General features: G+C 45.3%; 1 protein-coding gene across 1 annotated transcript in view; it reads left to right on the top strand.

Annotated features, from left to right (window-relative positions):
• The window catches only part of ELOVL2 (ELOVL fatty acid elongase 2), a 765,518-nt gene extending 741,845 nt beyond the window's left edge, over nucleotides 1-23,673 (top strand). Inside the window, exon 8 of the mRNA XM_069620714.1 lies at nucleotides 17,521-23,673. Coding sequence (XP_069476815.1) covers nucleotides 17,521-17,646 — 126 coding nt within the window. The 3' untranslated portion in view covers nucleotides 17,647-23,673. The remainder of the gene's footprint in view (nucleotides 1-17,520) is intronic.
• Nucleotides 23,674-24,213: the final 540 nt, after the last annotated feature.

Raw genomic sequence — 24,213 nt, 5'->3', positions numbered from 1 at the left:
TACATATTGAATAACTTTGCTCTATACAAGTAAATGTCCTAAATCCATTCACAATACCCCTGAGGCAACCAAGTGTTATGAAACCTCTGTCCACGGTAAGTAAATGCTATGAGGTGCTGAGAGTCTGGGTGCACAGGAATGGAGAAAAATGCATTCCTTAGGTCAATTACTATAAAGTGGGTTGCTAAAGTGGGGATGTTGCAAAGGATGGTGGTGGGGTTGGGGACCACTGGAAGGAGAAATTACTTACTGTAATGTTCTTTCTGTGGATTCTTTTTTTTTATAGTAATTTTTAGAGCGCACAAACACCCGAAGGCACCCTGGCGCTAAAATGTGAACGGAGCTGTCTAACAACCAGAATTAGAACACATATGTTTTTTGCAGACACTAAAAGGCTAGATGGTCAACTGTCATACGCAGTGCCTAAGGGAGGGCATTCCATGCCTTGGCGGCAGCAACCGGGAATGTGCAGCCGCCAGTACGGGAATTCTTCTCCTGCAGATTCCTCATCTGATATACCATCCAGCTCTGCTGCTTCGGAACATTTTCGACAGGGGGCATTGTGGACCTCAACTTGGCCGTCAATCATCGATCCGTCTTGCTTGGCATCTGATTGTCGACTCCAGACGTGACGTCAGGCGCTATACATATACTTTGTCACTACACCCCACACCTCAGTTTCACCCTTTTTTCCGGAGTACACCTCGCTGCATAGGAAAACAAGAGAGATAACAACGGGCTATTAAGCCCTCAAAAACAAAACAAAAATAAACGTATGATTTTGTTTTTTTTTTTTTAGAAACGCAGGACAGAAAACAGTCACTTAGAACCATCACCAAGTCATCGTTAAAGAAAAGATGTGCATCAACTACTGACTTTCCGAGCAGGGATGGATGGGAGGGGAGATGAAGAATGTGCGGGAGAAGAATCCATAGAAAGAACATTACGATAAATAATTTCTCCTTCATTTGGATTGCTTTTCTCAAGCAGATTCCTCATCTGATAGACTCCCAAAACAGTAGATTTAGGGGGCGGGCAAAAAGTTATGCCAAGAAATTTTGCTGCACTTCCCTGCCAAAACGCACATCAGCTGTACAAGCCGCATCTAGACTCTAGTGCTTAGTGACGGGATGACCATGTTGCTGTGTGACAAATATCCCTGAAAGGGACACCCCTCTGTAATGCTGTTGACGCGGGTTCTCCCCATGTCGAATGAGCCCTGATGCCCGCTGATAATTCCGTTCTGGCGGACTGGTAGCATTCTGCTATACATAAAATGATCCCGCGGGACAGGGTTTGCCTAGATATGGCCAGGCCCTTACGGGCAAAAAAAAAATCCACAAAGAGCTTGTCAACTTTTCTGAACTCCAATGTCCTTGCAATGTAATAACTTAGCGCCCTTTTGGGATCTAGGCAATGAAATTGCTCTTCCTCCTTAGAAGGATGCAGGGGAGGATAGAAGACTAGGAGGTCGATGCATTGCGATAGGTGGAATTCTGATACAACTTTGGGAAGGAAGCCAGGCCTTACCCTGAGTGAGACTTTCTCCTGAAAGAAATCTCAGGAACGGCGGCTTACAGCATAAGGCCTGCAGCTCATTAACCCGCTCGCAGATGTTATAGCCACTAAAAAGGCTGTTTTTAAAGAGAGAAGTCTTTGAGGACTAGTATGCAAAGGCTCAAGAGGAGCCGCCATCAGAAATGTCAGTAGCAGATTAAGGTCCCAATCCGGGACAACAGAGGGAGCTGGCGGAAACTTATTTACAAGGACCTTCTGGTATTGTGCCTTTACCGGGTTCGTAAAAAATTGACCTTGATCCAGGTAGCTCTTAAACATAGACAAGACTGCAAAATATCCTTTGACTTTGGTGACCTGAAGGCCTGCAGAGGCCAGTGACAGAAGGAACGCCATCACTGTAGTGATGGCGCAAGAGATGGGGTCAATCCCGAGTTCCCTGCACCACGCCTCAAATCTCCTCTACCTGCACGCGTATAAAGATCTTGGAGACGGTCTGCGTGCAGCCAGCAACACCTCAGGCACTTCCTCAGAGAGGTCCCATTCATCATACTTCATCCTCTCAAGAGCCACGCATGTAGGTTGAGGGCTTCTGGGGTTGAGTGGAGTATCTGACCTTCCGACGGGGTTAGGAGATCTAGCTGCCGCGACAACTGGTGAGGTGGACAGATGGACAGATGCAAGAGGTCGAAGTACCAGATTCTCCTCGCCCAGTACGGGCGATCAAGATCATGGTTGCTCGAAACCTCTTCAACCTCCGGAGAACCCATGGAATGACAGGAATCGGAGGGAAAGCGCAATGTAGAGGGAAGGTCCAATCCACCAGAAATGTGCCCCCCGGTGCACCCTTTGCTGGAAATTCCCTCAAGCAAAACTATTTACACTTCATGTTGAATTTCTTTGCAAACAGATCCACTGCTGGGGTACCCCAGAGAGAGAAGACCTCCTCTAGGAATTCCTGGCACACTTCCCACTCATCTGAGACCGTGCTCTGCCTCAGTGCATACGCCAAACTGTTCTCTGCGCCTGCCAGATAAACTGCTGAGACCGAGTTGGGGTTCTCCAATAACCAGAACCACCATAGCATCATCGCCTCTTTGCAGAGGGGGTGGGAGTGCATGCCACCTTGCTTGTTTAGTGCATTGCCACTGTGTTGTTCGTCAGAATGAGGGCATGCTTCCCCTGCAGAGATGGAGCAAATGCCTTCAGGGCAAGCCTGATGGTTCGCAACTCCAACCTGTTGATGTGCCACCTGGCTTCCGTTGCTGACCAAAGACCGCTGACAAATCCTCGCAGTGAGCATCCCAACCCTTCAGAGATGCATCTGTGATCACTCGGGTCTGATGCCAAGGAGGCCAGAAGGGTTCCCCTGCCAGGAGACTGCTGTGGTCCGCCCACCTGGACAGGTCGTTGACCACCGATGAGGACACCTCGAGGAGATATGAAAGAGCACTGGGGTCTGTGACCACTGACTCTTCAGGAGCCACTGCAGAGATCTCATGCATAGCCTGGCTTCTGGCTCTAGAAAAATGCAGGAGGCCATGAGACCTAAGAGGCGGAGGAAGGATGCTGCTGGTAGAGTGGCAAGGTGCCGGAACAAGTTGACCATTTATGTCAAGCTTTCGACTCTCTCTTCGGGAGGGAAGACTTTCCCAACCTGGGTGTCTAGGACTGCTCCGATGAACTGGAGCCTTTGGACTAGTGTCATTTGGGAGAAGCCCAGCCTGTGTAGCAGCAAGCAGGTGTCCTCTAAATGGGACAAGAACTGCACTACTGACTTCCCTCGGATCAGCCAGTCGTCAAGATAAGTAGCCGCGACTACCGCCATGAGCTTGGTGAAGACCCTTGGGGCGGAGTTCAGACCAAAGGGGAGCACCTTGAACTGATAGTGCCTGTTCCTTATGGTGAACCTTAGGAACTTCCTGTGCTTTGATGGATCGGCACACGGAAATAAGCATCCTATAGGTCTATTGACACCAGCCAGTCCTGTAGTTCGAGAGCGTGGAGAATTTCTCTCAACGTCACCATCCTGAATTTGTCTTTCCTCAGGAACTTGTTCAAGGCCCTGAGGTCCAGAATGAGACAGAGACCTCCTCCCTTCTTGGGTAACAGGAAATACTGGAAATACAAACCTGATCCTCTATGCTCAGGAGGTACCTCTTCCACTGCACCATTCAGTAAGAGGGCTCGCAGTTCTGCCTGGAGCTCCTGTCCCGGTTGGATTGGATGTGGTCTGTCCGGAGGTTTTCTTAAAAATGGCAGACAATAACCCCACTGAATGAGCGGACGAGCCCAGGCATCGGAAGTAATTCCCTGCCACTGGAGCAAATGCTCCATCAACTGTCCACCAACCGGTATGTTGTGAGAGGGGAAATCAAAGCAGTGGATGCTGCTTGTTGGCCTTTAGAAGTCGCTCTGCCCCTTCCAGAGCATGAGAAAGAATTCTGCCCTTGCCTCGCCTGTGGGAGCTGAGCTCTCCCGCTATGAGGAACATACCGCCTGTAGGCCTGTGCCCTAGTGGCAAAACTGAAGGCAGTTTTGGTCGGCTGCGCAGCTAAGCCGAGAGATTTAGCAGCAATTTTGGATTCCTCAAATGTCACTACAGAATCTCAAAGGGCATGTCCAGCAATTTAAATTGGACAGGAGGAGAAAAACCAGACATTTTTAATTAAGCCTGCCTTCTCAGCATTACTGCTGATGCCATAGAACACCCCACACAGTCGGCGATGTCCAGGCTTGTTCGCAGCGACTCTCTGGCCACCTCCTTCCCATCCTCCACCTGCTTTAGGAAGCTCTTGTACATTTCCCCTTCAGGGACATAATGCGCAGCATTCTCCACTTCTGTACAAATACCAAAAGAGTACTTGGCAAAACTGCTTGCCAAATTGGTAGCCTTGAGGGCCATTGTTATGCTCACCTGGCTCCCACAGAGGCGTCGATCAGAACTGGACAGCTGCGGTCTCCACCAATGTGACGCGTAGGGCCGAGATGACGGACTGGACTGGCCCACCTAGCTTCGTTTGCTTGGCCCGTAGGAAAATTCTTCTGATGGTTTGAAAAGATGAGCTCTCCATCCTGCATTGAGCGCAGGGGCGCGTTGATAACCAGTTGCTTCACTAGCTCGAAGGAATTGGTGAGTTCCAGAACAATATTGACTCCGAAAAGTATGTAGTTCGTAAGAGTTCACATGTCTGACTTTCACTCTTGTCCGATTCCTTGCAGTTTGCAGCTTGACCCCAGCAAAGTGTTCCTCGTGGTAGCTGACGAAGTTCAGGTAAGGATTTGGCTTATCCTACACAGTTCAATAAAATAAGGCCAGAATGTAACCTGTGGCTTGCTCCCTTATTGAGGTGTGGAGAGAAAATATGAAGTTCGGGGAATAATGCCTCCGGCGGTAAAATTAGGTAAGTCTATTGTGGTGAGAAGAGTTCCCCTTGTTTGTCCCTTCGTCTCACCTTGTTGTCCTTTTGTTCCCCTTAGGGGCCGGGTTACGGCGAGGATGCAGTGGAGACTGCGCCGACCCGTGAAGAGGAATAGTACCTCCGGCGGTAATCAGGTAAGTCTATGGGGGTAGTTACTATTGCCTCTGTTTATTCCCTTGGCTCACCTTTGCTGTTCTTGTGTTCCCCTTAGGTGCCAGAGTGTGGCGGGAACGTGCAGAAGGATGCAGTGGATCGTGAGGATGCTGCGAAGGCCGGTGAGTTCAGCACAGCGCTGGAGCAGGCGAGGCGGCGCGTAAAATGCTTCTTTCTTCCAGCTCGAAGGTGCGGTGGATCCGGAATTCAGGTAAGGATCGAAGGTTTTGCTCTTATTCTAACCTCTTCTCCTTCTCTTCCTCCCTATTTCTAGGAGCTGCAGACTCGAGGCGGGCGTGGCAGAAGACTGGATGCAGGCTTGCAGACATGGTGAGCGTTACACTGCTGGAATCAGATTAATGCGAAGCGTGTGCTGCTCTTCGGGCGTGGTTTAAATAGCCTCCAAAGTAGCCCCAGGTAAGTATTCCTCCCCAGCCCCACCCGAGTAAAAAATAGTCCCTAGGTAAAATAGTCCCTTCCAAGCCTCATTTGGCTTGGAGCTCTGCAGCATGGTCTGTATCAGGTAAGCTTGCAGCATGGTCTGCATCAGGTAAGTTCTATTCTATGAGCCTGGTGCCTATGGCGCCAGGACTGACTCTCCATATGAGCCTGGCACCATAGGTGCCAGGACCGCACCCAAACCGCCCCTAGCAGGGGTTTTTGGGCTTGCTCAAAATAACTTGATGCCTGCTTCCGGGGTTGCTGGACCTGGTCTGGTTCCCCGGGGGTAGGCATCATGACAGCCATACTGCCCGGAGTGAATGCCTTTTTGACTAAGGCATCAACCTTTTTCACTTCCCTGTCGGGAGGTAAAGTTGAAGTGGAAGAAGATGGTCTAGATGAGAATGTTTGTTTGTTTAGTTTGTCTAGTGTTTATTATGCGCACCGGACCCGAGGGTCTAAGGGCGCCAGGGCATAAGAAAACATACAGCTCAGATTAAACAGTATAACAATATAAATTAGCGATGTAGGAGTAACAGTTGTGAGCAAGATCAGCAGTATATACATCCAAAACATATTTGAGCATTCATTTATCATTTGTCTCTATTAACTAACTGATCACGTTATGTCTGAATTTGTAGAAGGATTGTTCCATTCTCAGTGACGTGGGTAGCTCGTTCCACAGTTGGGCTGCTTTGACAGGGAAACTGGAGCCTCCAATAGTGGAGAGTTTGAATCGTGGTACCTGAAGGCGATTAGTGTTTGCTAGTCTTGTTAGTCTGGAAGATGCTCTTCTAGAGAATCTGTCTGTTACGTATTGTGCCGCTTTGTTATTTAGACTTTTGTATGTGAGGGAATCAGTTTTAAGTCTAATTTTCTCATAGGTGGAAAGCCATTTGTGCTTCCTTCTTGTTTCAGAGATATGTTCTCTCTTAGGGATATTCAGTGCAGCTCGAAGAGCATTGTTTTGCTGAATCTGTATTTTGTTGATAGTGGATTTGGTCGCTCCAATGTAAAGGGCATTGCAATAGTCTAGTTTTGAAATAATCAAAGCTCTGGCTAAGGTCATGCAACTGTTCGGGATAAGATTTGTTTACCTGCTCTAATTTACATGTGTAAGCTGTTGATGAGGCTAAAGTATATGAGGCAGCCTGCATACCAAGCCCCTCCGAGGAAGGGTGAAAGGAGAGGAATAAAGGGCACCTCTAGCCGGGTGATACTTACCAGAAATGGTGGAGTTGAAAGGGGGAATAGAACAAGGATGCTGCCACAGCACTGTTAGAGGATCAGCAATGGCAGGGTTCAAAGGCATATTGCGCTCTGTCACCAGACTTTCATCCAGGACATCGGTGAGGTCGTACCCCTGCACCGGCGCCACTGAGGACTGTAATCCTAGGGTATCAATGACCCTCTCTACCAAAGCCCTGTACTTTGACAAGCTATGAGTATAGGGCTGGGACTGTTGAAATTCCAGGTCTGGAGAGGTGTCCAGATCAATGGCATCATGGAGGCCTTCAGCTAGTTGTAAGAGCCGACTGTGGTCCTCAAAATAAGCAACACCTCCAGTGACCATGTAAATGGGGTCGACATCCCCTTGGTCCTCTGTGTCATTGATGCCGAAGATACCTGACATGGTAGGGAAAAGTTTGGACAGGGAATGCGGGGTAAAAGTTTTATCATCAACCATCGATACTGATAGCTTGTCTTTCGGCACAGATAGAGAGTTTGTTGATATAGAGAGGCCGTAGCATCGACATCTTTGGATGCATGGAGTTGATCCGGCTTCCATAGGACCTCCTTCGATGTCGAAAGGGTCTATCAGTGCCAATGGCATCAGTACCGGGACACAAGAGGGGTCGGAAATGCGGAGCGCCACACATTGCTCCAAGACCTGCTGCGTGGGGGGGAGGGGTGTTAACCAGGCTGACTGCAGTATGATTCCTGAACATATCAAGCATAGAGGTCTTAAAATCCTCCTATTTCTGGCGGGTGGTAGGCCCCACCGATGGCTTACCTCTTTCCGTCAACAAATCAGAGTCCCGACAGTGGCGGTGATGCCTCTTCTTCTTATGGGACGAGGACAAGGAAGAATGTCTCCTCGAGTGGGACAGCTTTTTCTTCCGCTGATGTTCCTTTTCAGGGGTGTGCCCCTCGGTTTCGGCCTCTGAAGATCATACCGTCGACCACGCAGGTGATTTAGAGGGTGGCCGACCAAGAGCGAGTTTAGACGCTCGATCGCAAAGGGATTTCGATTGCATCTTGGTGCACAACACAACAGACAACCTTCCATCCCGTGACCCGTGCCAATGCACCAGAGACACAACTTATGTGGGTCAGTGATGGACATCTTTGTGCCACAGTCAGTACACTGCTTGAAGCCCGAAAGCCGAGCGTCCGACATCTCGCGTCTAGGAATTAGCAAACGTTTTGTTATGAAAACGCTGAATGAGTCGAAATACTCCTCTGTGTTCCCAAGCAGCGTGTTAGCACGTGGAAATAAGGAACAGAGGTGTGGGGGTGTGGGGACGAGCAAGACAGATCAACGGACAAGTCGAGGTCCAATACGCCCCCTGTCAAAAAATTTCCAAAGCAGCACAGCTGGATGGAATATCTATCAGATGAGCAATCTGCAGGAGAAAAGCAATCCATTGAAATTCTGCTTCTACAATATTGTTTAATGAACCACCTGGTTTTAGCTTAATGCTAACCCAAACTTCAGTTATCCTACATCTGTGCACCTTCTCCAAATCTCCCTGCAAGTTTGATGACAATGTCTTAGCCATGAGCATGGTGTGAGGTACTTCTTTCCGTTATATTACTATATGGCAAGGTATGCAAATTTCAAACACCAGCTCTCCTGTCATCAGTGTCTTCGAACAGCTGTTCGTCAGACACCTCTCTGTGACTGGGCTGGTTCTATGCACACAACTGAACGTCATTCGTCCCCCATCTTCATTGGTACCGGACAGTATTACCTTGTCTGCCTTTGTGTTCACTGTTTCTAAATATGTGATAATGGTGCTTGATGCCCTTTCCTGGGGAACAGCTGGTCTGAACAAGAATTCAGCAGGTATGTGCAGTTTCCTGTCCTGAATCCCAGGCACCCCATCCTAACAATACTGTTACTCTCAATCAAAATACCTATGAATGTAGGTGCACTCCCTGCATGGTGGTGTAGCTACAGAGTGCTTGTGTTATTTCTGAAGCTCTAGCATGGTATATGCCTGGTGTTGAACACACTATACCTTCCACAGTGAATGAAATCCTCCTATTCAGTTTGCACAGGAGATCTCTGCTCAGAAGGTTAATAAGGTGCTGACAACTCCTGTGTGACTTCAGTGATGGGTAAATCTTCAGTGAACAGAACCGATACAATTGCCCCATAAAATCCCAGCGAGTCCATTACTTATCTGACAAGGGAAACTTCTATTTCCTGATACAGGACGTGGTAGCTCCTGTATCGACCATAAAGCTAAATCTTCAGTCTCCTATCCTCACTCCTACCTGGGGTTCCATTTCTGGTTTGGAAGTGATCAACATTACTGGACACGTCAGAGCTCTCTGTTGATTGTCCTATTGGGGATAGGTGTTTGTGCCTGGAAGTGGGAACGGGTTGCCCCCTAAGACGCTTTCTCCTGTGTAATGCATTACTGTGCCCTGTGGCATTTTTTTTTATCCCATGGCTGAGTGTGGGCCTGTGTGGGTAGCTGCTGCATTTGCATCTGTATAGCATTCGGTGGTGTGTATTAGATCGGTTGTGACTGCATGGCACCTCTTTCCTACCCAGTCAAGAGGACCTGGAATGAAGGGATGCACATGGAAAATACATAGTCCGCCAGCTTTGAAATGACGGACATACATCAGACCTCGCAAGAAGATTAGACACGCCAGCATTTTTTTTCCAGAATCCGAGACATATAATCATCACACAAAGTGAACCTGCACTGAAGGGTTGTATCGGAACTGAAACATATTTACAGTAACCCAGAGCCAGCCTCAAGTCAGTCCCCAGCATTCAGAGACACTGATTTTGGCCCTGCATTAATTATACCCTGAAGAAGATGCGGGAGGGCTTCAATAATAGCCATAAATTAAAATGGCAATGGATGGGAAAGAGTTTTTGTATTCAGCTAAGCCCAATGTAGAATTTACAAAAAGGAAAGATTGTGAAGCACCCCTAATGTGTTAAAACATGTGTTGGACCAAATAGGGACAAGATCTTTGACCTTTGCTACTGTTGGGACTTTATTATTACAGTGCATGATGTTGGGCCTCATTACGGGTCCGGCGGTAGCCTTGCCGGTAAAATCAGCAGGCTGTCGCCGGACTCGTGCATTTTTCTGGCACCTGGCTCCATGGAAACACTGGTGTTCCTGGAAGTCAGGCGCCGGAAAAATGCAAATCCCCATTCCCATTTGAGTCCCATACGAATCAATGGGAATGGGGATGAGGGAAGCACCGGCACTGTTAACGAACGGTGCTGCTGCTTCCCGGAAAGTCTGCAAGTGGGTGTGCCGTCCCGCCAGGTCTGATCAGGCAGGAGGGACGCACCCACCCGCAGACTCGTAGTGTGCCGGTCTGGTAACAACGGTGCTGGTAGGCTTACCAGCACCGTTGTTACCGGACTGGCACACTTGTAATGAGGCCCATTGTATATTAAATTATGTAAACATCAAGTGTTTTTGAGTGAATTTGTGATATTATAATGCAATGTGATGAATTGTGTGTAAATACACAACACTGTTGTAACATATTGTGCTATGAATACAACAAGATACTACTTTTGAGATATTCAAAGCATAAAAGTGTTTTTCTTGTGCTGCAGTTTGTTAAAGTTATAGGAAAACTATTCTTGTCAAGGTCAATTAGGTAGTGATACTGCCGTAGAGAGTGGTTCAGCCTGATAGGTTTTTTTTCTTGTGCTTGGGCCCTGGGGGATATGGGATAACTGCGGGCTGTATTTGTGACTGTGGGTGGTAGGTGAGCCGAAACGCTGGACTGCTAGGTTTGTTATAAGAAAAAGGCGGCCTGCTTCTACATTCTTCCCACAAGATCAACACTGCACTCCAAAGCTGGGTCTCATTCCTCCCCATCTGTTCTCTTTTCTAATTGACCCCCCCCCCTGCAAAACCTCCCATTTCCCTTCTGTCCCTTCCGTCCATCACTGCTGGGCGTTCTGCACCTACTGCCATTCATTGTGTTGTTAATCAGTGTCCCTTCCAGGCTGAAATTAGCTAGCTTTTTATGGACCAACCCAGCCTCTGCCATCTGTGACTGTTTCACTATCTGTTTCTCCTTTTCTTGCTCCTACTACAAAAATGCACTTGTGCCTGTATCTTGGGACATCCTTTCGCCTTGATACCAACTTTTTAATCTAAGTCTACTTGCATTTCTGCGGGGAGACACCTGCGCAACATGTGATAAAAAAAGCAATATTCTTGTCCCATCCTTCTCCTGTCCCTAACTTTCCTTTCTGTGCACACTTGCACTGTTTTACTCCTCCTCTTCTTGTGTCCTTTATTCTTTCTGTGCTACTTTGCACCCCCTATTCTGCTTTCCTCTTTAGCGAGCCCCTGGCACTTTTTGTTTGCCTTTTCTCGTGCGCCTCTCTCGTTACGGGCCACTCGCACTCTTGTGCTTCTTTCCAATTTCTCTCACTTTCCGCTCCGATCCGTCTTTTGTTCGCTTTCCGCTCTGATCTGCTTTCTTACTTTCTGCTTTACTTTTGCTTTCAGCTATACTTTTAGCCTTTTAGCTTTCTGCTCCTCTCCTGCATTTAGCTGTGCATTCAGCCTTTATGCTTTCTGCTTTGCTCTGACTTTCCGCCGAGCTTTCAGCCTTTTCACTTTCGGCTTCACTCTTACTTTCAACTTTTACACTTTCCTTTCTTTGCATTTCCATGCCGTTTTTCCTGTCCGTGCCTTTCTCCCACTCTGCTTTCATCTAAATGCACGCCTTTGAGTTTCTCTCATATTCTCCATGAAACCCACCAGGCAGTGTCGCATTGAGAGGCAGTTCCTTCAGGAAATGCGGGGTTGGGGTCAGGGTCTCACCACCTGCCCATCAGGTACCCTTGGGGTCGGCACTGGCCTCAAGGGAACGGGCACTCTCCTTGACCGGGTTGGCAGAAGGCAGGCTGCGCTTCTCCAGCTCCCTAGAGGCACGGTTCCCTCACCACGCTGCAGCCCCTATTCCACACCGGGCTAGCGTCTCTGCGTGCCGTCTTCCGCCTGCCTGCAGCTCCTGCTTCTCTCTGCTCCTGGTCCCCACTGTCCGGACTGCTTCCCCAGCTCGCTCATTTCTGTGTGCATGGCCACACCTTTTATAGTGAACAAATCCTTCAAGTGGAGTCAGGTGTGTGTAGTTACTATTGAGTGCCTGACTCTTAGTGGCACACCCCGAGTTCTTTCTATGGTTGGTTGCCCTTACTTTGCACGTGTATTCCTATGGGTAATCTTTACTCTTTACTGATCTTAGTGTCCTCCTCATCTCAGTATTTGTTGGAAATGGGTAGGGTGAGATTGTAAATATCCCCTGAGGTTAAGGGAGAGTGCTTAAATGGGTAACAGGATTTAGGTTGAGTTCTGATCATCTTATCAGGGTGTTGACAGGGGGTATAAGAAAATCTCCTGATTTGTTCTTCCACACAGAAGGGAAATTGCCCCCTTCTTTATGTCTGCTGATGACTTGGGTATAGGGTTTTAGGTGGTTTTCCCTACGATTTGGAGAGGATGAATACATCTTGCTCTCAGTGTTCTGATCCTTTGCTACTTGCACCTTCCTCCCTGTCCCTCTTGGGTAATCAGCTCCTTCCCTTCTCACTCTGGGGCAATGACGGATAGAATGAGATCTAAGGATCTTGGTATCTGGATTTGGGTTATGGGAATCACGATATCCAAAGAAGGCATCTGGGACTTCCTCCTCCACCATTGTCTGGTTAGAATACTCTGTCTCTCCTAGGGTATTCCCCTGAGGGCAACCCCGGCCTCCCCTATTCAGGTGAACCCCCCTCGCTTGTCCACCCCCAGGGTTGGGATCCAAAAGCGATGGCCCTCCCCTGGCCACCTGAGTAGAGGATTCTCGGGTCTGCATGGGAGAATACCCCCGGTTTCTCGCAGGCACCAATGGTAAAAATGTCCAGTTCATTTATGTTACCCAATCATATCACCATAGGGTCAAGGGGAAGCCGAATTTCCACAATTATTTTAAATCAAATGAATAATAGCTGCCCAAAAAAGTTTAATTATGGGGCATTGCCACCATATGTGAGCCATGCATCCAGCCTCCAAGCACCCACTCCAACATAGGGGAGAAACATCGGGGTATATTTTATGTAGTTTATCTGGCGTGAGGTAGCACCGGTAAAGGTCTTTGTTTGAGTTCTCCCTTATTGTGGCACATATGGAAGTCTTAGAGACCCTCTTCCATACAATTTCCTATGATGTGATTGGAATCATGCAACCCAGTTCCTTCTTCCACTTCTCATATATGCCATCAGTTACTCACCAGTGCCATCTGTTACTTTTCTGTATAAGAGATCTTGTGACAAAAGAGGTTAAATGATGCCAGCTTTTCAAAAAGCATCCGGGCCCTTCCTCCTCCATTTCTAGTTTCTGGGTTGGATGACCAATGTCCAAGATGCATATATTGAAATCTCTTGGATTCAGGCAGTGAGAATGCCATTTGGCATTGCTCAAAGGTGAGAGGTATCCCTTCCTCATACAGTTGGCCCAATTTGCACAGTCCACCCTCTCTCCACATAGTAAAGCTACCCACTGCCAATCCCGCCGTGAAATTTGGGTTATGGAAAATGGATGTCAACGGGGAGGGGTGGGTGGTGAGTTGGTATTTGCGTACCGCTCTATCCCAGTAAGATAGACTGATCAGGGTACAAGGCAGCAAAGCGTACCTTGGGGGCTGGTGTGAAGGCAGCAACCACGGTAGAGACGCTAGTGGCACACCAAGGGATTCCTGTTCAAATCCTTCCATCTCTTATGTAGGTGTGTGTGGTATGAGTGAACAGTGACACCAATGATGGCGCACCATAGGGCATGTATGGAAAGCATTGAGAGGCACATACCCCGATACACGGGACATAAATCTCATAACGGCCAGCATGATGGGTGCATAAAAGACGAAGAAAAGGGGTGCAGGAAGCATCTGAAAGGAAACAAAAAGGTATCAGGAAAAGTAAGAGCAAGAAGACAAAGAAAGGGGCAGAGTGGTCTTGCCTAGGAAAAGCAAACAGCCTGGCGTTTTTTAAAGCCTCCGATTTTACCTCAAGAAAGGATGGTATGTGGAAAAGATTGCTAATCAGAAAAAGGTACATCCTGGCCACGTAAGAGGCCTGAGCTTGGGGAAGGGAACCCTGAAAGGCCCAACCAAAAGAAATCAAAGGGAAAAAAGAGAATTCAGTATGAGAAATACCCTAACCAGCAGGATTTGAGTTGTAAAGTAAAGGGGCCTAAACCAGGTGAAGGGCACCCTGTGAACTCAAGAAAGAACTTTGCTAAATGATGTTTTGTGTTTGAAAGCGGGAAGAGGCCTAAAGCTTGGGGGAAAGGAAGCCTACGAGGCATATCAAAGAAAGCATCCTTATAACAGTGACTTTGTTAAAGGTTGGAAGGGGCTTGAGCTTGGGGAAGGGACTCCTAAGTGGCCTAGCCAAATTGGATACATGCTAGTTTTTGTAGTACTGTTGAAGAAATTGAAGCGTGGGGAAGGGAACACAGAGAAGTTTACAAAAGTAACTGTGTTACAATTTTTCCATGGTGTTTTGAAACTTGATTAAGCTGAAGCCTGGGGAAGGGAATACCAAGGAACTCAAAGACACTGAAGTTAGAATAACTACAAGGGCCCTGTTGGTCTTACGAATAGCCCTGTTGATTGAACTCATTTGTGTGACATTGACCAAGCAGCACCTGGTGAGAAGACCAACTGAAACCAACTCTAGTTTATACTTTTGTTGAACTACTATTTTTCTTATTTTGAAAAGACTTCCTATCACATTTTTGTACAGAGTGAGGTCATGCATAGGTTTAGACACAGACTGACTTTTATTTTGGGCTCTAGACAACGACGTCCATTAGAAACATCAGTTAAGCAAATTAGCCCTTTAGAGTTAGGGCCAGTCAGGCATTACACCAACCCAGGAATCTTAGTAAATAATGATTTTCAAACAAATCCTTTTGTATATGTGTCTCTCTTGACAGCATGCCCATCTCACAGGCCCCACACTCCGTTTTATCAAATCATTTGCTCACCAGAGCCAGACTCTCCATTGCTCAAAATGGAGAAAAAGCAGAAGCTCCCGCACTGCGTATGTGGTGGGCCAAAATGCGGTATGTATGTGCCATGGAGAAGATCACTGCTACCCACTCCTACACCCCGATTAAATATAGGCAGATATTGGGCCCCTTTATCACCTTCATCAACTCAGATGACTACTACCCTCTGATTCCTCAGCAATGGAAATCGTTCTCATTATTGTAACTTGGAGATGCGATTGTTGAGGAACGCGGATATCTTGATGGTGGCCAACCTTGTGGACCCATTAGATGAATCTTAAACCGTTATATTGAATCCCCTCCTGACTGATGAATTTGATCTCAATGGGCCTCATTCCGGGTTTGGAGCTAACCATGGAGTAATTAGCTCCATGGTTGCCTCCGAAACCGTCCCAAATCCGGCATGGTGAATGGAGTAATTACCGGTCCATTCCAGGGTTGGAGGGACCGGTAATTCCCCATTCACCTTTTGCCCTTCCCCATTCCTGCCCCATAGGGCTCAATGTGAACGGGGAAGGAGGTAATTACGGCACCGTAAATTACGGTACCGTAATTACCTCCGAAGTACCTTTGCGGGTCCCGTACTTTACTCCTGCTTAAAGCAGGAGGTAAGGAAGGACCCCCAAAGGGACCTCGGAATACGGAGGTAAGGGATTACCGGCATCGGCACCCTTACTGGTGCTGGTAATTCCTTACCTCCAACCTCGGAATTACCCCCAATGCCTCTTATATGCATTTGCTATTCTTTAATTATTCTATGTATTGATAAGCTCGTGTGTACTCTCCCTTGTTGATTGTTCAATTTATTTTCTGTATGAAAATCAAATAAAAATATATATTTTTTAAATCACCTTCTCAAATTCCTTCCACTCAGGGTCACATTCATTTCTAGTTTGGCTGACATTAATTTCAGTGTATCCCATATTTAATTTAGTATATATGCTAAGGCCAATTCTTTGAATTTCAATGTATGTCATATTCATTTCAATGCACTTTATACTCATCACAATGCATGTCTTACTCATACCAATACATGTATTAACTTAATGTGTCACATTGGTAAAGGTTTAATTTGTATATGAACAGCTTCCCATAGGGAACAGGACACCTGGCAATAAAAGTCCTGGACACTAGCGTAGGGTAGGCACTTGAAACCCCTAAAGTAGTTTGGGTTACCCAATTGTATTCCACTAAGGTTTTAGCACTAGCCAGTGTTCATAGCAGGCCCGGCATTGGGGGGGGTTCGAGCCTAGGCAACCGCCCGGGGCACCACTCCAGCTCGGGGGGAGTCTTTCAAGGGCTCCCCGAGCTGGCATAGCGGGAGAAGGCGCGGCAGGCAGGCTGTTGCTATTAACTGCACCCCATTGTCACCAAAAGCACCCCTCCGCCGCGGGCGCCTTCAACAACAAAAGGCGTCATTAGCCCCCCCCCCACAACGGCAGCTCCGGGGAGTCTTTCAAGGGCTCCCCCGAGCTGGCATAGTGGCAGAAGGCGTGTCAAGCACCTCACTGTTACCAAATGCGACCGCGGCGGTGAGCGCATTCAACAACAGGGCGATGATGCACCCTATTCATATCATTACCTCCTCGCCGGAGCGAGGAGGTTTAAAAAAAAAAAAGAAGAAAATAAAAGTGCCACTTCCTGGCCCCGCCCCCTGTTGACCAGGGGCGTGCGGGGGAAAGGGTGTTGCCAATTCGCCCAGGGCGCTGCTGCCCCTAAGGCCGGCCCTGGTTCATAGGTTAAGAATGTTTTTGCTATGTTCACGTTACACGAGCGGTGGCTGTCAAGGGGAAATGATCAATTCTTACAGTGATCTGCATTAGGACTGAACCGCTTTGAAAATGCACCTACCTCTTGAAGACAAAAGATTGAGATGCTTTCCTTTTTTTGTTTGCTCAACACGTTCCTCGTGTTGCCCAAACATGCTCTCTATTGCCTCTGCGAGATGATTTTGTGGAAAAATAAATGTCTGGCAAACATTGCAAGGGTTTAAGGATTCAAGTCAAAATGTATCAACTACCGACTTTGAACGTGTTCACTATAGATTACGAGACGGAGAGCCCAAGAGTTATTTCTGTAGGTTTTTTCAAGTGTATGGTCAGATAGAGTCACTGAAACATCTGGTTGCGTACTGTCCTCATTTTGAGCAATTAAGAGAACTGTTTTTAGGTGAAAGTTGCCCTGTTGCTTCTCACTTTGCACGTGAATCATTTTGGCTCAGAGCGATGCGAGGAAATAGTGCGAAACTAATCTTATCATTGGCTAGATATTTGTTTAAACTTGATGAGGTGCTTGTTAAGCAGAACCTATACATTCCCCTGGAGAGCTAAATTATGGGTGTGTTTGTATTATACTTGATTTAAATCATCGCATGTATAAATTTAATGTTATTTGTAAAGTGATAATCATTTTTTTCTTCTCGTTACGTATTTTGTATTGTTGTGTATTTCATATAGAAAAAATAACTGTAGTATACTTGATATCTTTTAAATGCTCTGTAAAGGTCCTTTGTTGAATCATATACAATTTTATAAAAGAAAAATGTACTTTTATCTTTCTTTTTAACCACATTTAAAATATGACGTTCACTTGGCTGATATTCCGTGCATAACGAGAGGATATGGCTGTGTGTTAGTCAAGAATTGGCAAGTCTTGTTTGGTCTGCATGTATGTGACAATGCTTTGTTTTCTTTTCGAAACAGACCTACAAGAAAAATGCCACGAAACAAGATTTCAAAGGTGCTGCTGCTGTCACTGAACTCAAGAATGGCTTCCACAAAGACTTTGCAAATGCAAGCAATGGAATCATGTACAAGAAGGATCAATAACCGATATGGCAATAGAATACTGTATTTCAACCTAAGACGGCCCTCTGCTTAAAAATAAAAGAGACCAAGGTGAAATATAGCGATGTAGGATTTAGTTTATCTACCAACAAAATTATGTTGAAAAAAAAAGAATGTATTAATTTGCACCCAAATTGTATTAATGTGTCCGTTTAGGTTTTAACAATGGATGGACCTCTACATATTCCATCAAAGGTTGCCGCACATATTAAAACAATCAGAGTAAGATCCAATGCCGTTCCAGTGGCACAGTCACGGAACCGCTATCCTGTTGTCTGGGAAAACCGCCTTACAGAATTATTATACAGTGCACAGCATTTTCATAATCAACATTAAAAAAAGAGGGCTAGACAAAATAATATTGTGAACTTACTATGCAAGCAGAATATCACTGATCTACTGTGGCGAACTATTCCAAGAACCGACGTAGCCATGACCGTCGTCTTTATTAAGTTGCAAAAGATGGGTAACACTTCAGTTTACACCCATTCCATCTTAGTCCTCCATTGTCATTTTCCAGTACTAGTCAACTGGGATGCAGTCGCCCTTCACTGTCACAAAGTGGTTAAAAGTGCCACATGTCTGAACATGTGGCCTTGCAGTGCTGTAACAAACTTTAACCATGTTGCAGGGGCACAGACGCAAAGTGTTCATGACCACAGAGACTCAATGGCTTGACTGGAAGAGGACATAGCGGAAGCAAGGGGAAATTACCAGCTGATTATACACATGTGGCTGGTTTCGAGCCATGAAGACGCTTAAGGAAGCCCTAAAAACATGGTGGATGCAATCGAAACCCCATTTTATGTATAATATTGCTATCATTTGTTCTTCCAGAACATCTAAAATGTTTGATAATTTTCGATGTAGACTTCTGAATTTCTCAACAGTCATTTCAGATTGGGGTAGAAAGACACTTTTGTTTGGTGTAAAATGCAATTAAAGGTACGGCCTCATATGTAGCACCAGTGGCCTTTGTCATCTGCCCCACCACCATGTTTGGAATAGCTACAGCTAGCTCCAAAATAAGCCCTACATGCCTAGAAGGAGACACCACTGAAACTGGGCTCTCTTTCCCAACTGAGCATTGAAAGTTTTCTCTGACACGGTAACAGTACATTCCAACACAAAGAGTAACCTTGTTACTGAAAATGTGAGGGACCAAAAAATTGCCATACGTGATTATAACATGTACTGTATTCAATAGGCAGAGCAAATCCGGTTTCAAATGGATTCTAAACAATGAGGGTTTTTTAATGCAAAGTGGAAAAAATCATTTTATTTAAAATGAATGATCTATTTGTGCATTACATTTCTAGTCATGTACACTCCCACATTTGAGTTCCTACAGCATCTAATGAGCATCGCAAATCTTTAAAAGTCTTGAAACAGTGGGTGCCGTGGGAAACCCTGGGTGAGTAATCTAACGCGCATACCGACATATCACAGGAACAGTTGCATCCTCCTTTCACTTTCCCCCAAAGTGAACCAAATCCCTACTGTCACATTTTAGTGGCCCTTTTTCAAATTAGAGGCTACTGACTTCACTTCAAGCTATTGATGGTCGGTTCCGCCTTTTTTAATGTACCATGTGCCCCTCAACACCCAAAAACAAAATCATTACGTGTTCTACCTGAGACATGAATTTGCTGTACATAGGCAACGAATATCAGGAACCAACAGAGGTAATGCATCCTTGCTAAAGAATTGGCAGCAGAGTGTCTGAGGCAGCAGTGCAACATTTCCAGTAATGTGTTTGAGTCGAATGATCCTAAAATGTTCTTCCAACAAAGAAATGAAGGCTTGGGCTTTGTGACCACTGGCTGCACCATGCATGTCTTTCAGCAAGAACAGCCACTTGAATCAATTGCCACACTAAATAGCTGTAAAGATGCTCCTCCCACTGCATCTGCAACAAAGACCTTAAAACGAAGTTGGTCTAACCTTAGGGTGAAGCTCTAGTACCAAGAGCGTCCATGGAGGACCACCACTAGAGCGTCCACGGAGGAACAGAACACCGCATTAAACAAGACTATCCAATAATCTAGATGCACAAGTTGAAGTATTATAACGTGCCCAAGGTGAATTACACAGGATACAAATCAATTAAGTAAATACATTCTGGGAGCTTGCTATACTAGTTGCATACTCAAACGTGCATACTGTGTCCATTGCTTCACCATCCCAACCTTGAACACCGTTTATCTTTCTCTGTTGATGACAATCACCCTTCTTAGCCAGTCTATGCATATCCTGTGCACCTACCCATCAAATCCAGGAGGGAAAGGGATGGGCTTTGGGGTTGCAAAGGTATGTTCTTGCTGCCTCAACAAAGAGGTGAAAATGAAACCGGTCAACCATGTAGTTCAGTTCAACAAACCCATATTTCTATAAAGTTGATTTTCCTAATGTCAACCGTCTCTATAGATATTTTGGACTACAACTTGCATCAGCTCTAACCAGTACAGTCAATACTGAGGGATCATCGTAGATGTAGTCCAACACATCTGGAGAGACACAAGTTGCAGATCCATGTAGGCGCTCCCCATATCTAGAGGCAGGATTCAACTCGTATGCCTCATGAGCCCTCCTTCAGATCACATCGTTTCAACAGCTGATTTGTCCTCTATATTGTGGTGGCCAGGTAACACCACTGATTTCCCAAACATGGACACGTAATTCTGTTACAACGGATGTGCCCTGGTTGCGAGTGCTCCCAGATTCAAAGTTTCAAGAGATAAGCTTTCAAGAAACAAAGGCGTACTACACTTGACCATAAGCTTAACTAGGTCTTTTCCCCAAAAAATTGCAAGTTATATTTCCGAAGAGGGAATTGCTTTCCTTTTTCATTCTTGATTGCAGAGAGCTGCAGTTGTGCTATGGGTTGAGGCTGAGCGCTCTCCTTAAGGCAAGCAACTTTTTCTAATAATATGTTTAATTATTTCCAATCAAGTCCAAATATAAAGGAAACTGGCTCGCTGGTCAATTTCGAAAGATTATCTAATGCACTTGCTAGCCAGCAATCTAACATTTACCCCCACTTATAGATGCTTGATGCAGTCTAGAAAGAAATCACAGATCTTTTTTGTAAAACACAATTGACGGAAGCAACAGGGTTAAAATGCAAATTTACAAAACTCGGAAATGTACTTTTAATGCTCCTCTCAGTTGGCAGACCGTTCTCCAGCAATCTATAACATTTCAAAGCCTCAAGCACCAAAGGCAAAGCTGGCACCAGAAGAAGGCACTGATGTGCAAGGGACATTTTCAGAGAATTGAAAATGAGGAGTCTGCTTAAACTTGAAGAGGTAAACCGGCTAAGGGAAATGGAAAGTAATACTATGAATAGAGCTACTAACGTGCTGGGGGAGAGCCCGAGAGGTATCCGATTTAGTCTCCAAAGCAAGATGTTGGGAAGTTCTTAGGACATAACTAGTCACATGATATTGTGAGGGTGAGGAGTATCATTGCCAGCTGGACCTACTTAATCCAACACAGAGTGCACATGTGGAAGAATGGCCTCAATCAAAGACTCACCCTTGACTGGTCAGATTAGCCCGTTCCGCTAATGTTATCATGCCTTGGTTACTGAATCCTAGCCTAAGAAACTTCAAGAAGTAAGTATACAAATAATTGTAATGCACACATAACATTACCAGATATCACAGGCAATACACTTAAAAATGTTTAAGGTGATAGCTTCAAAGTAAGCTTTCTGTTTACTTTATGGAGGTGGACCATGAAAAAATACTTTTTTGTGAGACTGTTTATGAGGCCATGCACATGCTTCCCCCATTGGAACTGATCCATGTCTATTTGCCCAGGTCACCTAATCTGGAATTGGGAATTAACGTGATAATTGTGCAATATCACTACAGGATGAATGTTTTTGTGGTAGAATATGTACTTTTGGCTAGCTGGCACCTTACTGTTTGCGATGATTTCCCACCAAGCATGACTACAATGAAACAATCAAAATAGACCACTCCCATTGTTGGAAGGGTGCCAACAGTACAAAGATAAAGGTAGAATCTGACAAAGTAGTTACTGTTCCAATGTACTTTAATGTTCACTGTCCTTTTCAGTTCCAGTATTGAGTTTTAAAGGGGAAATATTGTATGTGGCATAAAACGAGCAAACAAACCTTTATGATGTGCCAGTTCGGATCTGCATAGCCAGTGGAAATTAATGGCAGAGTTCCATGCAATGTTTTCAAGAAAGAATAGCAAACTGTTGTCTCCAAGACTCTGTAACATGTATCCTGCAAGTCACTTATGGAAGAAAAACACAGTCAACATTGCTGTATGCATCTCTCGCTTCTTTCTACCCCAAGGAGCCACTCCTGATGTTTGACCACCACCATGGCTTTCTCAAAGCAAAGAAAGAAAAAGCGAATGATCGATTGCTCTGTTGAGGGCGAAAGTGCATTGCAGAATGCATATTTTCCTAAATGTCCCTTGTAGTTGATCTAGCAGCAATGGTCATTTCCCAAAAATAAGTATTTGGAGGACTGCAAGCTTGCTTCTATTGTATGGAAATCCTTGGCAGATTGGCAATCTCTTATTTCGGGTCTCATTGACCTCCTGGTGCAACATATATGCTTCAATGGAATGAATGTTCGGATACAGCCATCTCGCTAAGCTGGCTTTTTCCACAGCTGTGATTGATAATCAAATCTAGTAGGAACCTTTTAGATAGACATCCCTGTTCCCAACTGGTAAAAACACTTTAGCATGGGCTGATGTATAAAGGGTACACATCTATTGAATAAACATGCAAAAAGTGGGGCTCCCATTTCTGTTCCATGAAAAAACGGTACAGTTTATTCAACAGAAAAATTATTTGTAGTGGAACTTGAGTAACACAACAGATGCATGTTACATGGTAACTTCAAATGTGCATCAGCTCTAACTGGCTTAGTGCAGATGTTCAAAGACAAACTCAATCATGGGCTTGAAAATAGACTTATCACGGTGGAGTGAGTTGAGTTCCCGTCTTTCAATTGTATTTAAAAAGCATGAGCCTAGTCCCCACAATCACAGAAAAGCTACTGACATAGGGATCATGTTTACGATCCTGTCATATGAAGTCAAATATAAATCAAATGTATTGATAAAAGGCAAAAAAACTTCCTAAATGGGGAAATGTTTGTAATTGGTTTTCTCCCCCAGGATGAAACACAGGAACAATGTCTTCCACTGCTAAAGCTCTAACAGAAGGCTTGGCCACTTGGGGTACAGCTGATAGCCCTAACTATACCAAAAGACAATAAAGGGTCCAAGACAAAGAGGGGGTGGGGGGGAGGGGGGTGTAACATTATATGCCCAATCTTACAAAAATCTAGTTATTTCAGATTTCCAATTCACATTCTCAGTCCGGGTTAAACGCTTAGAACCCATCCCTCTCAAATCCTAATCTATCCGTAAAAACCATAGTTCTGTGCCCCGATATGTTCACTTTATAGGGAGCCAAAAGGAAGAAAGTGTAATCTATGGATGCCTCACTTTAATAAAAGTTGCTAATCATTTTGGAAGTAATACGTTTTGCATATGGCGCATGTTCCCTGTCTGGAGGAAGGAAAGGCATTTTCTCTGGGTATGTGATGAGGTGTGCATCTCTTGGAAGGCCCATGTTTGAGCTGCGGCAGAAGCAAATGGACCGATGTCCCTCTATTAGCGTGCTGTGTTCAGTAGTTCTACGTGGAAAGGTGTATTGTTTGACTAGCGTGCATATTTCTGTGGATGCATGCACTGTATGATCCCAAAAATACAGGGGGTGTTTCTTTTAGTGAAGACTACTTAAAAATGCCTTACTTAAAATATCCAAGGGCTCCAACACAGGACAACATTTACGATTACACACCTCACAAATGGGGCTTCTGAGCAAGTGCACATGAACCCGCATAAAAAATTCTGCAACTTGGGTTTGGACAACAAACGCAAAATGTGTTCACTTTTCAAAGTGATTTTATTGTAACACTTAACACTGTAAATAAACATTTTGCATTCAGTCTTCTTTTTGATTTTAGCCGTGATTAACAACCGGAAGTTATCAGTGTACACAAGCAGCACTGTCAATGCTTTGTTTGGGCTGTTGTCTTTTTAGTCTTATGCCAGTAATCCGCAGATGTGTTTTCCGAGCTACTTCATTTCTTTGTCGCCTGTGCATTAAAACCAAGACGCTGATACACAGATTTGGAGCCAAATGAGAAAATGGTCATGTCTGATGGAATGAATTAAGTATTACATTCCAAATGAAGGATGCCTGTATTAAGCAGAGGTAAGTCACACACAACTAAAAATCAATACATACAAATTACAGTGCCAAAATGGCTTAAAAAATGTCCATCTTGAATGGCGCATATTTTATCACAAAATGCAAACGGTATATCACAATTATCGATTGCACGTAAATATTAATCACGTCTCTGTCTTCACAAATTCCATCAAAGCTTAATAATGAGGAAGCGAGAGTCCTGAAATTGTGCATATTGTGCTCCACATGCAATATGGCAAAATACAAGAAATGAACAACATCCTATCCATATAC

Source organism: Ambystoma mexicanum, chromosome 5q, assembly GCF_040938575.1.
Source record: "Ambystoma mexicanum isolate Mex_15411 chromosome 5q, UKY_AmexF1_1, whole genome shotgun sequence".
NCBI lineage: Eukaryota > Metazoa > Chordata > Amphibia > Caudata > Ambystomatidae > Ambystoma > Ambystoma mexicanum.
Note: the sequence above shows the minus strand (reverse complement) of the source record. Positions and strands in the feature narration are given on the sequence as shown.